Consider the following 15919-nt stretch of genomic DNA (forward strand, 5'->3'; position numbering starts at 1 on the left):
CCTGCAGCAGAATTTAGCAATAATGGCTAAACTTTGGCTAGCACATGATGGATTCCTCTGAAATGGACTCCACTGATTACAAATGCTGTTAATTGGATCCTGTAGATGATGTATCTTCATTACAGGAATCTTTTTTTAAAACAAACAGCATGTTTTCAGGTAGCTACTATAGATAAGCTTTGGCATGTTCAATTCAGCCTCAACCAAACTGTCTAATGGAGGGTGGTTAAGTACTGTTAGTTTGAAGCACACATTAAAATAACTGAAATACTGGAGCTGATTTACAGTAACTACAGTTTGCAGAGTTACACCAGTCTGCCATAAAAGTAGGTGTACCTGAGCCTAGTCGGTCTCTTACTCAGAATTATTTGCACTCCAGCTGAAAGTATTGCTCACTCAGTATCTATCAGTGTGTTTTCTCTGCGGTTGTACCAAGCTGCTGACGATATAATATTAATTGGTTTGTGCTCTGAAGTCTTGAGGACTCACCTCGTAAAACAGAAATAAGGAAATTTCCTTTTCTCTTGTCCAAACTCAAATTGCCTATCGCTTATAGGCAAACTTACAGGTTAAACTTACACTGGGAGTCTGATTGTAGATTACGGGCATTAGAATTTTATTTGAAACGGTCTTGCAAATCTTTGTTGTATACTATGACTAAGATAGCTGGACTTAAATGAGGTTGAGAATATCTGTGCTTTTGTGTTTGGTTTTTTAAAATTTATTTTTTTAGACAAAGAGAATTATGAAATAGTAACTGTTGTGTAGCTTTGCTGTTTATATATAAAGGCAAAAGCTGAAGCATGAGCTTTTTTTGTGATGTTGATACTTTTTCTTAATTTACAATATAACATTTCTGGAACACAAGACAGCAGTTTTCTGGACCTGGAAATTGATAACAGCATGTTTTCAAAACTACACAGAATTTTTTTAGATTATTATAGTTTAGAATTGGTATTAGCTGATTACACAGTTCTATGGGTTAAAATTAAATTTGGGTTCTTTAGAATATGCCTTATCAATAGGTATGATATTTCACACAGCAGTGTATTAAGTTTTCTTTACTTACATGATTTTGGGTAAAAGCAGTGCACAGTCTTTAATCAACTGAAACTGATATTATTTGTTAGCTTCAATCTATTACTTCTTTCAGAGTAAAGAAGAAGTGATGGCAGTACGGCTCCGTGAGGCAGACCGCATTGCAGCTGTGGCTGAACTCCAACAGCATATTGCTGAATTAGAAATCCAGGTAACAAGTGGTGGCATTAAATGTGTAACTTGATACTGATTACTTTTTGTACTTTGTGGGTTTTTTCTTCCTCTGCTTTCTTTCCTTATTAACCTACTGTGAATACAAGGCACTGCTTTGCAAAGTAGGATAATACTATATTGCTGAATGTGCCTCCTTTATAAGCAAAGGCCTTAAATCTGTCTTACGGGCATACTTGTAAGCTGTTAATAATTGCTTCTGTACAAGCACCATGCTACAGGCAACGCTCTTCTAAACGCTAACTTCTGTATTTGTGTTTTGTCTTGTAATTGGTAATTTTTACCAATTAATAGATGAGATTGAAAACATCCTCTGCCCAAAAAAAAAAAAAGCACACATTTTGATTCCAGCAACCATTCTTTTCTGTGCTTACTGCTATGACCAGTATTGGAGGATTTGTTGTAAAACTCGTACTCCCTTTATGTAAATCTTGAAACCAGAAATGTTACTTACTGCTACCATGTCACTGCAGGATCTGAAGATGCATCCTTTGGCCTCTGTGTTGTTCCTTATGCTTTCAGTTCCTTTTGGAGCTTTCACTCTCCCATGAACTCACAGCTCCCTTGATGAGAGAACCAGAAATGACTGTTCTTTATATTTTTTTGGCTTTGAGAAATCATGATGTCTTACTGTAGTCTGTCCTTCCTATATTCATACTATTGTCCTGTCTGAATTCTGCTGCGCCTATCTGCAAAGGTTTTCTTGGTGGTTATTCCTAAGTTACAAGCTAGTTACTCTCTAGTTTACTTTTTTTAAAACTGGTATTGCTAGTGTCTTTCTTCTCTCTGAAATATTTCCTTCAAGGTGATGATTCTACTGTATTGTGTCAAAGCCTTCTTTTCCCTATGATTTCTCAACTACTTGCATCTTTTTAATCTCTTTGTATATGGAATGTACAAATAAATTTAATGGAGCTTGCATAAAGAATTTTCACTTTGAATATTTTTTCTCTAGTGCAGCAGGCACTAGATTTATTAAAAGATAAAGCAATCATTTCTTTTAATCACATAATGCTTAGATAATGCTGTGATCAGTACATTAGAAATACTTAGATAAGTACAGTAAACATTGCATATGAATCATTATCTAGTAAGATAACAAGAGTAGCTGAGTTCAAGTCAATCTTCTACTCATGTGTTAGCGTTTTACAAAAAAAAGACTTTAAATGCCATCCTGCTTCCATTGTTTGACTGATACAGATTTCCCAAAAAGTACTCTAGTCTTGATTTTATGAAATAAAGAAATGGTGAATCCCATAATGATCAGCTGGTTTTTTTCTCATAGCTGTCACACAATTAGAATTGTGTTCATTTTTTAATGTAAATACATCTGACTTGGTTTTCTGTTGTTTGACTGATCAAATCATCAGTGCTCAATCATTTTATAGCTCTCTCCTATTCCCTTTCCATATTTCTGCTTCAGCTATGAGTGCCAGAATTGCATGCAGATTCTTATAATATCTTGTTATGAGACAGGTAAAGTAGTTAAATGCAGGAACGTAATCTATTTTATGACTCTGGCTAATACATCCAAAGATTACACTGTCCCTGTTTTGTCATGATAGTGCACTGTCTCATGTTCGGTTGTTTATCCACATCATCTCTCCTTCCTTTTCACAATTACTACTTTGCATGATGCAATCTTTAGTTACGTTTTTCCGTTTTTCTCATATTCTAGGTGGCCTTGCTTTGTTTCCTACTAAAGTGCATGTCGAGTTCCAGTCTTTTTGGTGTTCTTAGATGATCACCTGTTAATGATTTCTTGATCTGTAGTCTCTTAGTGAGATTCTTGATTTTCTGCACAAAGGAGAATGGCTCGTCTTTCTTTGTATACAGTCTGGAGTATGAAGTCATTCTGCAGCTGTGGTTCATGTTTCTAATTTAATGAGTTTGCCCTGTTAGGCTTTTGGTGAACTATTGATCTCAAACTTATACTAGCCTGAAATACAACTTCTTCAGTTCTGAAATACAGGTTTTGAGTGTTAACTGTATAAAGACATTTAAAACAAAAGTGATTTAGTAGAAATAAGTTCCTCTAATGTCAATTTACTTATTTTTGACACTCTAGATGTGACTTGAAATGCTTTTATTGGGCTGTGACAGATTTTTTTTTTTGTAAGATTCTGTAAGCAAATAGATATTTTTGACCAGTGTGTTTTGCCAGCAAATATGAAACTTACGATCAAAACTTCCTTTTTGGGTACTCATGCTCAAAGGCCTCTGAAACACCTGCACCAAAAAAAAGTAATAATGGAGTTGGAAAGCCTTAACTCCCAAAGCCTGTAAACTATAAAACATGCAACTGATAATAGAGCTTAAACAAAAGCTGCTTTTTAAGGAAACTGAAAATCTAGATAACTTCTTCCTCATTGGAGAAAGAGCTGCCTCTCATTCTCTTCCATTCAGCTTGTCACTGGAATTGCTGTGACCTGATGTGGAGAGCAGAGAGCCTTTTAATCTGGACTTGCCTTAATGACTTGAAATGCAATGTTTAATACCATAAATACATTTAGCCAGTCTTGGAGTGTAGGTGTCAGTCTCAAAGTAATTGTGCTTTTAACACAGAGCATCACAAATAGGTCTGCTTGTCATATTGTTTCAAAGCTGATAAAGATGAAGGGAGGAAGTTAACTTACCACATAACCTTCCTTTTTTTGAGGGGGATGGTGCTTTTCTAAGAAGCTCTAGGGATTCAGTGCCAGGTCCGCATGGTCCATAGCAATGCTTAACCTAAATTGTGCAGTTTTCTTTTAAATGTTCATGTAGGTGTAGGTGCAAGACACTGGTGTTAAATTTGTAACACAGAGTATCACTACTCCCACATAAGAACTGATCTGACGTTACACACACAAATGCTAGATTTAAATCACAGTTTCTGGGTCACTCTTAGTTTTGGTTAGTAATAATGACAGAGAGGGAGAAGGAGATAGAACTCTATCATTTAAAAGTAGATGTAATTCTGCAGCAAGATGTCAGTTTATTATGATGTTAGGAAATTATTTTTTATATGTTCTGAATGTCGTCTTATGTTGGTCAGGCATTCAGTTCCTGATGCTAAGCTTTTAAACTTTTGTGTAAGCATATTGAAGTGCAAGGAATAGTCCAATACATGATGGATATTCTTAAACAAAATAAATGTATGAGTCATTCCTTAGCAAAAATAACACAAAATTGAAGTGTAACTGAAGTTTAACTTATGAAGCCCCAGAAGTGACAAAGAAAAACCCTGAAGTTATGTATAAATAAAGGTTCACTTTATCAGCCTTTGTTTTCTCCTCTATTGTCTCCTTATTTTTTCTCTCACTTGCCAGTTCAGCACTTAAAACCCTTGGGAAGCAAACATGACTTGGAAGTATTTAGGAGGCTTCTGCGCTTTGAGCAGGACATTTGAGCAAATTATTAACGAATGAAGGACAGATTCTTGGATGGCTGGGCTGCTATTTTTTTGTACCTCCACACTGGGGAGAAGCTGTTCTCTTTAATATGATATGTTCTACTTTCTCACAAAGGTTAGAGGTTCACATCCTATAACTAAATGACTTGTTTTGGCCAAGCTACATGCACACTCTGATCCTTTTGCCCCTTTTGTCCCATCCTTTTGTAAGGTGTAGAGAGACAGGGCTAAGGAATGGATATTGCGGACCTCTATGTCTATAGTCAATCAGCAAAACCTCAGGTTTGTTTCCTCAGGGAATTAGTCTTTCTTGGTTTCAGCTGAATTGGTCTAATCGCTTCAAACTGCAACAAGCAAATGTTTTTAACTTCTTAATATCAGCCTTTAAAACCCTATTGCTTTTAGCTTGTGTGTGCTTTCCGAAAGCTGCCAAGAAAAGTCTACCAGGCTTTGCTACACTTCTCACCTAATAGCAAGTGTTCCTTCTGATTGCATATTGGTAGTCCTGTTGGTCCCTTGGTGGTGGTTTGGTGGGGGTTTTTTGATTTTTTTTTTTTTTTTTTTTTTAAAGCTTTCCCTGCAATAGTTGAAAGAAGGACAGACTAAATGAGAGAAAAAGATGCTTTAGAGAAATTCAGGCAAGGTTAAATCAGTTACAAGCTAGAGTCAATCAGCTGACTAGGGTAAGGAGCACTAGGCCAGTGAAAGTGTAGGCAGACTGAGGAAGCAGAGCGGGGGCAGCTGCAGTCTCTGCTCTGCAGCTTAATCCCTCTCCCTCCATTTCTATTCAGGCTGGTGACTTGTAGCATCCTCTTAAAATTATCCATGGCTGGTTTCGGTTGGGGAGGTAGAGAGCACACTGGTAATACAGAAAACTGTTTTTAGGTCTGAGTAATCTTAAAGAAGAAACCAGCTATAAGAATTCATTCTTCTCTTCGTTAGGTTGATCTGGACAGCGGGTAACATCACTTCCTCCTGATGTGTTTCCTGGCAGATTCAGAGAATTTTGTCACATTTACCCTATCTCTAACCATGTCAAAGCTGCTTTGAGAACAACTGTAAAGGAAATCCATGATTGTGCTAGTTCTCTCCCCCACAGTTTAAACTTTTAGCATTATTTCGTTAGAATGAAGCCTTTCTATGACCTCTGTTTAATAACTTTTCCAAGTACTGACTGTTGAGTAAAGAAATTGTTTCCATCTTTTCAAATTACAGGAAACTTTTTTTTACTCTTATCAATAGTGGTGTGTGATGTTAGTGATGTGTTTTTTGAAAGTCTAGAATGAGTCACTGTAAAGTCACTGAAAGGACACTAGCTACCACATTTACCCTTCTGAATAAACTTCATTTACATTTTTAATGCAGTGTCTTTTGCCACAGAGTAAGAATTTAAAAGCCTCCCCTGAAAAGAGGCTGAGGCAGATTGTTACCAAGTAAATATTTTTAAGTCAGAAAAGATCACACTAAGGGTGTTAGGGAAATGTCCTACCCTCTAGACCTTTTTAGTAAAGGTGATACACTGTTATCTGACGAACAGCAACTGTCTGGTGAGCCTGGACTTTGGCTGCCTATAAAACCATTGGTTTTGTTCTTGTGTGTTTTTAAGTTTGTGGTTATTAAAGTGAAAACAACCCTACATATTATTTAAAATAGGTTATTTTCCTGTTGATGTGTATTTCTTTTCCTACTCTGATGTGGTCATCAACAGTGTTTCAGAAAACTTTGTGCTTGTGCTCCTCTTGGGATGAAACACCTGCAACTGAAATTTGATTATATTGATCTTCTGTATCTTATACTCAGACCTGGTCGAGCAGCAAAAGCAGGCTTAAGGCCTCCAGCATGTTCCCGGTGGTTTCCAGTGATTTATTTATTTGTTATTTAAACTTTGTTTTATCATGACTACTATACTTGATTTGGGGAGGGGTACTATACAGTAATGGTTTCAGGTGTTTAAGATCAGCACTCTTTGAAGCAGTCTGCCCCTGCACTCTTGTGTTGCCAGCTGTGCATCCTGGTCCTGTGCTGATTGAGTTTGGAAGGTCTCCACATGCCTAGTAGTTCTCAGTAGGCATCAGGTTGTGTTTCTTGAGAGTAGCTGCTGCTTCTTTTGAAGGTACAGAAAAGCTGTTTTTCTCTTAGAAAGCCAGACAAAGGAGGATTTAAGTATGGTACTACAACCATGAATCTCAACTGACACTTTTCGGTGGGCAGAATTTTTCCTCGTTCTCAGAAGCAAATTTTTGGAGAACAGATTTTTCTTCTCAGGAGCTCTTGGTGTAACTCTTGGTATGCACGCAAGTACAGTCACTCTAGTACTTCAGAGCAGGATGAGAGAGGTGAGAGCTTCCAAAACTGAAGGGGCCTAAGTGAGTTCTGTTTTAGCAGCTGATTTTTTGATCTGTAGGGCTCATTTCCTGCTTCACTGCCCATGCTACTCCCTCTCAATACACAACCTCTGAGGCAGGAGGTTGGGTTGTGTATGGCTGCTTACACTGTTACAAGTGCCTTTTCCTTGAGCAGAGGTGATACCTGGCCCCTAGGGTGTTTGTTTCCCTGAGACAAAGGTTTTTTAACCCTGTTAGTGCTGGTGGAGCTGGTCTGTTGGAAGAGGTGATAAGACTGGGGGCAGTTATTAGTCTTCAAAAGCAGCAAAATCAAGATGATGGATCTTTAATTACAATGTAACACCAACTGGCATTACTTTTCTAAAAACCCTTCTGGGAAGGGGAGGTAGGCACTGCAGTGGTGCCAATATGCAGAAGCAGTACCCCAGGGAAATGGACGTAGAGATTCATTCACATATGACTGTGGGGGTTTTTTTAAACAAAATTCCTAGATTCAAGAATTGGCTAGCTTTCATTATTTTGCTATTCTGATAATACTCACACTTTGCTTATTGATATGTTATCTGGCTTTTTCACTGTATATTGATTTTAAACTTAAAATGGCTATTATTTGCCTAGAAACCAGCTATTCTTCTTTGTGTTGTGAGCTCCCCTAATACCACAGATTTTCTGTAATAGTGCTCCCCCTCAAAAAAAACAAACCAACAACCCACATCCTATGTGTATAATCTTAGATTTAAAAAAAAAAAAACACCCATAAAGAGAGAGATTACTAATTGCTTATGCTGTTTCCTTTTAAAAGGTGTGATGTTCATACCTTAAAGACTTTTAAATTGTAAGTGGAGTCTTAACATTCACTTTTGAATCAGTACAGTTGATGTGTTTTCTTCAGAAGTACAAAATTACTCAAGCACAGTAGTACAAAACTATTCAAGCACAGTATAAAACCAATGGAGAGTGAAATGCCCAGTTCCTACTGAAGTAAATGGTACAATAGGAAGCATTCAATTAAATTAACTCAAGCTACATGAAAGCAATTTAATTTTTCTTATGTCAGTGGGGCTGTCTAGTAACTTAAGGTGTGACCTCACCTTGAATACTGTGTGCAGTTCTGGGCCCCACCATTTAAGAGGGATGTGAAGGTCCTTGAATGTGTCCAGAGGAGGGCAACAAAGCTGGTGAAAGGGCTGGAAGGAAAGTCCTATGAGGAACGGCTGAGGACTTTGGACTTGTCTAGTTTGGAGAAAAGGAGGCTGAGGGGCGACCTCGTTGTTCTCTACAGCTTCCTGAGGAGGGGAGGTGGAGAGGGAGGTGCTGATCTTTTCTCCCTGGTATCTAGTGATAGGATGCGTGGGAATGGTTCAAAGCTGTGCCAGGGAGGTTTAGACTGGACATTAGGAAACATTTCTTTACTGAGAGGATGGTCAAACAGTGGAAGAGGCTTCCTAGAGAGGTGGTTGATGCCCCAAGCCTGTCAGTGTTTAAGAGGCATTTGGACAATGCCCTTAATAACATGCTTTAACTTGGTCAGCCCTGAATTGGTCAGGCAGTTGGACTAGATGATTGTTGTAGGTCCCTTCCAACTGAAATAGTCTATTCTATTATGAGGAAGCCAGACCAGTTTGCAGCAGTTAATGGAAACAGAAACCCTTAGATTTTAGGTATTTTTTAAAAATTGAAAGTTAAAGCCAGATTCAGAATATAGAAGGGCCTTGAGCAGGGCAGTCAGCTCCCTTTTTTCCTTGGTGGTTTTACAGAAGACAGGTTTTATGTCCTTTGCCCTTGAGCACCCTTTCCATTTAAGAGAGTTGAGATTAATTTGTTTTAGCTGTGAAAGACTTGCCAAATCAATCCATCCTAACAGCATGTGTTTCCCAGCACATCTGCATGGCTCAACACTTGAAGCAAGAAGCTAGCAATAATAATAATATTAGGATTGATAAGAAAAAAAGATACCAAGAATGTCCTGAATGTGGGCTCCGACCTCCCTGGCTGCTGGGGTTGGACCATGGAGGGTGCAGGCTTCTGTCCTTTGGGCAAGTAGCCCTCTGTCCTGGTTTCGGCTGGGACAGAGTTAACTTTCTTCTTGGTAGCTGGTACAGAGCTGCGTTTTGGATTTAGTGTGAGAATACTGTTGATAACATGCTGATGTTTTAGTTGTTGTTAAGTAGCGCTTATCCTAAGCCAAGGACTTTTCAGTTTCCCATGCTCTGCCAGCAAGCAGGTGTGCAAGAAGCTGGGAGGGAGCAGAGCCAGGAGAGCTGACCCGAACTAGCCAAAGGGGTATTCCATACAGTAGAACATCATGCTCAGTATATAAACGGGGGGAGTTGGCTGGGAGGGGCGGATCACAGCTCTGGCATTGGTCAGCGGGTGGTGAGCAATTGCATTGTGCATCACTTGTCTTTTCTTGGGTTTTATTTCTCTCTCTTTTTGTTATATTCTTTTTCATTACTTTTATTATATTATCAGGTAGTATTATATTTTATTTTACTTCAGTTAAACTGTTCTTATCTCAACCCACGAGTTTTACTTTTTTTTCCTGATCCTCCTCCCCATCCCACTGGGAGGGGAGAGAGAGGGGAGCTGCTGCGTGATGCTTAGTTGCTGGCTGGGATCAAACCACAACACCCTCTGTTCCCCAACTCAAGTTATCCTTTGATCTCCATAGTTGAGCTTCCATCTGCCATAGCTGGTTCTTAGGCTGAGGTGGCTGAGGCCAGACAAGACTTAATCCATACAAGACTTACTTCTTCCTGCCTGAGCCTAGAAACCTTTTCAACATATACTGTTGTACCCTTAGGAGGAGAAATTAATTAATCTGTTCTTTAGAGGGCTATGATACCTGGAAGCAAAATGAAGGATGGCAGCAGTAGAACAGGAAGAATGGAAAACGTGCATCTCCAGAGAAGCAAACGAATGATAGAGGGCTAGTAGTTATTCCTGGAAGATTATTATCTTCAGTTGCCCTGCAGTACGTCAACTAACTAGATAAATGCAACAGCCATGTCCTGCAGATAGTGGGCTGAAGATGAAATCTGCAAGAATCCATCAGTGTTATTGACTAAGGACCTTACCTTTGTTTCAGTTCCATTCAGTACCTGTTGTATCTTCACTTCTCAGTTTCTGTCCCACTTTCATGTCACTTGCAACCTAGCTAATTCCCTGTCCTTCTATTTCTTGGTCAAGTTTAATTCAGATTCTGAACTAAGAACAAATGGTAACTCCTGATATTAATCTCAGTTGCCTCACGACTAGATCAGTCTCAAGAATTAGAAATCATATCTATATAATACGGTATTATATTTGAAATAGAAAAATCCAAGCTGAAGCTGCTCAAGCTTTCTTAATTAAGCTACTAAATGAAACATGAACATAAAATCTTTTGTGCAGTTTCCATGTGTGTTGATAAATGTTTGGAACATGAGTGCTTGCTTCTCTCTGGGGCTTTCACCAATCACAGTAGCGTATAGCTATACTTTGGCACTAACCTAGTGTCATCTAGAGTTATGATGTACAAGTGGGAATCTAACCTGCATGGGGTAAGAATACAGGGTTTGTTTTGCAGTGGTGGAGGTTTTCACTATCTCAAGATGCAAACACACTGGCAATTCTCCTTAAAAGATACTCTAGGACGATATTAAGATCACTTGATAAAAACAGTAAGAAATAGGTTTTTATGATAATCAGGAAATAATAGATAACATATAATCTAGGGTAGGTTGAGAAGCAAATCTAGAACTACAGGATTTTTGAGAGAAAGTATTCTGTCTTTGTGACAGATACCAACAGATAGTAGGGAAAGCTGTTAATATTGCTTTCTGTCATGTTAAAAGGAACTGCTGTGTTGAAGTTTCCCGCCAACAATTTTTCTTTTTGACTTCTGTCAAGCTGCCCTAATGAAAAACCAGTGTTAAAGAATATTACTACCAAATTTAAGTTGGTAGCAAAAGTAAATTACATTAAAATTTGCCTTTGATTAACAGATGCTCATCAGAAGCTGGAAATTGCTCGAAAGTAATCTGAACTTAATGCAAATATGAAATGTGACTGGAAAGTGAAACAATTTTGCAGATCATAGTAATATTTTGTACTTGTATGAAAACATATATGTATTGATGAGAAATATCAATCTCTTCTCACAGTTTTAAAGAATGTTGGGTAACTTAAAGATCATAATCTGACAGATAAAACTACTTTTTAAAAAATAAATGTTTTGGTTCATTTGAAATATGTAAACTTTCAGCTGTCTCCTTATTTATTCTCTAAATTAGATGATTTTGGTAAGAATTAAAAAATATTTTAATGCTATAGTCTGACCCCTGCATGTTTTCCAGTGGTTTGCTACTGCACCTGCACAAGTGTCTTTTAAATAACTAAATTAATGTCATGATCAACTTAGCTTATTTTAAAAAGGAAGTAGAATATATCTTTGCTGTTGCTCAGAGAGATGAACAGCAGCTGTGAAGAAGACTCTGATAGCTTGTCCTACAATTTCTCCTATGTCATTCTTCCAATTTACCCACTGTAGACAGACTTTGTAGCTTATAGAACATAGGCTTATTTAGTTAGCTAGAAATATCTGATTTCTGTTGCAGCCAGTTAAAAGGATCAGCTTCTGACCTCTAGTGTTTTGAATGTTGCAAGAGGAAGTTACAGCATGACTTTTCTTTGAAAAGTATGTTTGTAGAAAATGACATTGCAGGGTTCCTTTTTTGTGCTAAATGCATTTTTTTTGTGAATTGTCAGCTCTACAAAATCTGTAGTTCTGAAAGGAAAACTGAAACTTATTTGCCCTTCACTAATAATGAGAATCTTGCAAGCCAGGCTTACACCCTGCATTCAGCCCCAAGTGATTGGAGCTAGAGTCAGTTCTTCCATGAGCAAATATACATGTCAAATTAATCTGTGATATCTGCATTAACTTTACAGTGTTATTTATGGAATAAAAAGTAACAATAAAACCACTTAAATATAATGGAAGTGTATAACTCCCAATATGGTATACTCTATATGGTATACACTAACAGCTTTCAGCTATTTGTGCTGTGCCAAACATAAGCTAGTAAATGTTATTGTTTCTGCTGTTAGTTTATAGTGACTTAACTTGGGAATGCCTGTTTCATGTCCTTTTGTGCACCCAGTTTGAATGTGAGCTCAGCTATTTATTATACTTTCATTTTAAAAGGGCTATGGCACCTATCTTCTATTTATGGTAAAACGTTGCTTTACTCTTGCTTTTTGATACCATAGTGTATGGTTACGTAGTAATTTGGAGTCCACAGAACAAGAGGCTTAAATGGAAAAGTCAGGGTTTCAAACAGAGGGAAAGGACTTAGACAAGCGTTTCTCCCATATATTCCTGCTACCACAAGAGATCAGGTCATTCTCACTGTCTGGGATCTTGGTTTCTGACAGCAATGAAGCTTTTTCTATATACAGATGTAAACAGCATTATTTTTAGTCTGCAAGTTATGTTGCTTCTGTTTTGGTTTCTCCAATACGAATAGTCATCTTTGCAAAGAGAGATGATGGGGTTGGGGGGGGGGGGGTTAAACCTATTTAGGACAGGAACAATTAGTAATGTTGTTCATATTAATCGTTTTTTTGTGAATTTGAGCCATAGGTTGCCTTGGAAACTAGGTTCAATATGGAATTATGCATTAAAGGATCTTCTGCCTCCATGTTGCAGCTTCTGTGAATTAATTGCGAATATGACAAAGCTATTTTTTGAGTAATATTGTAATGCATACCTTGCTGCAAGAAAAACAAAGTCTGAAATTAAAGAAATTGCTTTGGGATTGCCAACACTGACAGTGCTCAAGGTTGTTCTCTTCATACAGCAAAAGGGTTTGGAAGGTGGTATATTGTCCCTCCCCCTAATGTCCTGGTACATGTTCTGTCCTGGTGTTAATATTTCAGAGGGATGTTTTAATAGAACCTCTCCATTAAAGCTTTTTGTCTTGTATTTTGAGGAATAGTTGACACCTTTCATTCTAAAAGATATTTAAATTCTGTTTGCAAATGACTTGCAACTTGCCTGTTGTTGAAATCAACTGTTTGCTTTCTTCGAGTATAATTAAAACTTCAGCAAAATGAGCTACAGGTAGAAAAATCAGATATTCCCGTTATATTTGTATTTCTGTAATATATTGGTTGTATGTGACTTACAGTCAAGGTAAAGATTTATATAAAATCAAGGTGCTTCTGTCCTCTAAAGCTGGTGGCTGCTTCCAAAATTACTCAGCTGGACAAAAAAAAAAAACGCTGCTCTTGACTTACTAGTAGCAAACTGAAGACATGGGCTGCCTTCTCCGTCAAGGGTGGTTATTTATCTCAGGTCTGCCAACTTTGGTTCAGTCACATTAAGATTTCCTTTAGAGACAAGTTGGAAGTTAGTGTTGCAGGCATTCAAGTGCAGATGACACCTTCTTGAGCATCTTGAAACTTAGGAGCTGCATTTAGTTGACAAATGAGGGAAATCTCACATTCCTCTTCATCTCTGCCTTTTTTTACTTTCCAGTTTTTCTCTGTACCTCTCACAGCATTGGTGCTAGGGGACATACCTCTCTTCACTTACGCTCTCTGGAACTCCTATATGATAAATACCACAATATTTTGTATGTTACAGCTGGTTTTTAGGGGAGTAAAAAAGCTTGTCATAGGTAGTGTTTCCCAGCACATGTCCTACAATGCAAGAAAAGAACGTGTTTTGTTTACTTGTCACTTGGAGACAAAGGAAAATTCCTTGTTACTAAATGAAAACTTCACATTAGTGAAAATAATGTACACTAAGATATGTTCCATATATTGATAGTATTCTGCAGGGTTGCTTTACTAAATTGCGTATGCAACCTCATGTACATTGGATGTGAATTCCACCTGTGAAGCTTTGTTAATTCTTCATGCTCCTCCATAGAATCCTGCCTGTACTATGGTTAGTATTGAGAGGGTCAACTTGGTCAGAGCGACTGACACCCTTAGATACCTGCTGTAACTTCAACCAGATGAAAAGTGCTGGATGGTGTCTGTGAATAGCTTCTCTTCATGACAAAAATATGCAGACAGTTAAAATAAGATTTTTAATATAGTATATCCGTGAATAATTTGAATAAGATTCTTTTTTTAACCAAAACAGAAAGAAGAAGGAAAAATTCAAGGGCAGCTTAATAAGTCTGATTCTAACCAGTACATCAGAGAACTGAAAGATCAGATAGCTGAGCTGCATCATGAGGTAAGTGATAAAATACTACTGTTTCTGATCACTTGCACCTTTTGTCCTATCTTTCATTCGTAGCAGGTTTTGCTTATCTAATAGTTATTATAGCTTCAGTACCTGATTTTGCCAGTGTACATTATTTTAAATGAATGCAATAAAACTAACTCTTATACCTGAATCTTGCCATTATCCTGGGATGCAAGAGAACAAAAAATTACTTAGTTATGTGATTTGACATTAAATGAGATCAGCATTTATGTTCCGTCTTGGTTTTTCCTTAATTTCATGAGTTGATCATATTTCACTGTGTTGCATTTACTGCATTTGGAGCTGTGTGCATGAAAATAAGCCCCTTTATGTCTTTATCTGCTGCAACTTTTAAGGCTAATTTAGTTAGAAACTAAACTGCATTTGTGCAAGTACAAGAGTCCATGTGTAGATTTTTGGTTCTTGCTGCTGTGAGGATGAATTTTACGTGGTAGTATACTGAGATTGCTTAAAAAGAAAAAGGATGCTTGCTTAATATCAGTTAACAGATTTTTAAGTTTTAAACTGCCAAAACCTTCAACCTATGAAATTTCTCTTCAGACTTCCTTGCTGTATTAGCTGTAGTAACTTTGTGTTAGTTAAAAAGATCAGAAGGTCCTGAAACCAAAATGGCTTATGTAACTACTGTGCTCACTGCCTCATTTCAGTTCATCCTGCATTGTGAAGAAATGTCTTTACCTAATATTACGCTGTGTGCAAAATGCCCAGTCATCTTTGCGTTGTAGTCTGCTTCTATTTCCATACGCCTTCTAATACACAGCTCTGATAGTGTTGCTTAAAACCATAGTATCATAGAGCAATACAATCTAATTATTTTTTTGTTGGCTTTTTGCTTTTGTTAAATAAACACATCTTTTCTTTCTTTAAGTGTGTGTAGTGTTTTCATAACAATCTTAGTGGATTTAACCTTTTGGGATCAATCCCTTGAGAGTTATAACATAGTGGAGGATCTTTGAATGCTGTCTATGCTACAGATTGAGGATAGTCTCTAGGGCTATCAGTCCAGCACCTTTACCAATCATTAAGCTTGCTTAAAAACAAATTTAAAAATCAATAACCTGGCTTTTTCCGTTAAAGGACTATAACTAGCTTGCTTTGTTCCTTGTAAGAAAGTAAGTTGCTTGTAGAATTCCCAGAAAGCCAGATATTTTGCATTATGAATAAATAAGGCACTGTACTGACTTTTTCCCTCTGCTCAGTGTAGGTTTAAAAGGTAAGAAACCACTGCTTTGGAGGAAAAGTAAAATTACTGTTGGAAAACTGTTGCATAATTTTCTCCATACAAGCATTTGTCATATGCCTGGCTGAGCAACTCAGTTGCCATGAAGGCATATAATTGTGTACGTGTTTAATGTATATAAGTTAATGTGAACAGATTGGAATGAAGATGAGGTTTGTTAGCTCACAGAACAATGATAATTCTGACTAATACCAGTGATTCCTAAACAGTTAAGTCTAGACAAATCTTATTAGCATTTCAATTTGATTGAAAGAAAAGATCAGCTAGGGAGAATATGAATTTCAATAATAGCAGAGTTAGAGTAATTCCATGTAGAATAGCACTCCTCTTCCAGATGTGTGCTTTGTTGTGGCTTAATTTTTAATTTCCAAACTAGGTAAACACTATATGAACAAAGTATCTCA

The 15919-nt window shown here is 37.4% G+C and overlaps 1 protein-coding gene across 3 annotated transcripts in view; it reads left to right on the forward strand.

Moving 5' to 3' along the window:
- Window positions 1-15919, forward strand: part of EVI5 (ecotropic viral integration site 5) — an 88542-nt gene that overhangs the window by 50673 nt on the left and 21950 nt on the right. For all 3 annotated transcript variants that reach the window (XM_050901215.1, XM_050901216.1, XM_050901217.1), the window contains 2 exons: window positions 1154-1249; window positions 14147-14242. In XM_050901215.1, coding sequence (XP_050757172.1) covers window positions 1154-1249; window positions 14147-14242 — 192 coding nt within the window. The remainder of the gene's footprint in view (window positions 1-1153; window positions 1250-14146; window positions 14243-15919) is intronic.

This window comes from Gymnogyps californianus, chromosome 8 (assembly GCF_018139145.2).
Source record: "Gymnogyps californianus isolate 813 chromosome 8, ASM1813914v2, whole genome shotgun sequence".
In the NCBI taxonomy this organism is placed as follows: Eukaryota; Metazoa; Chordata; class Aves; order Accipitriformes; family Cathartidae; genus Gymnogyps; species Gymnogyps californianus.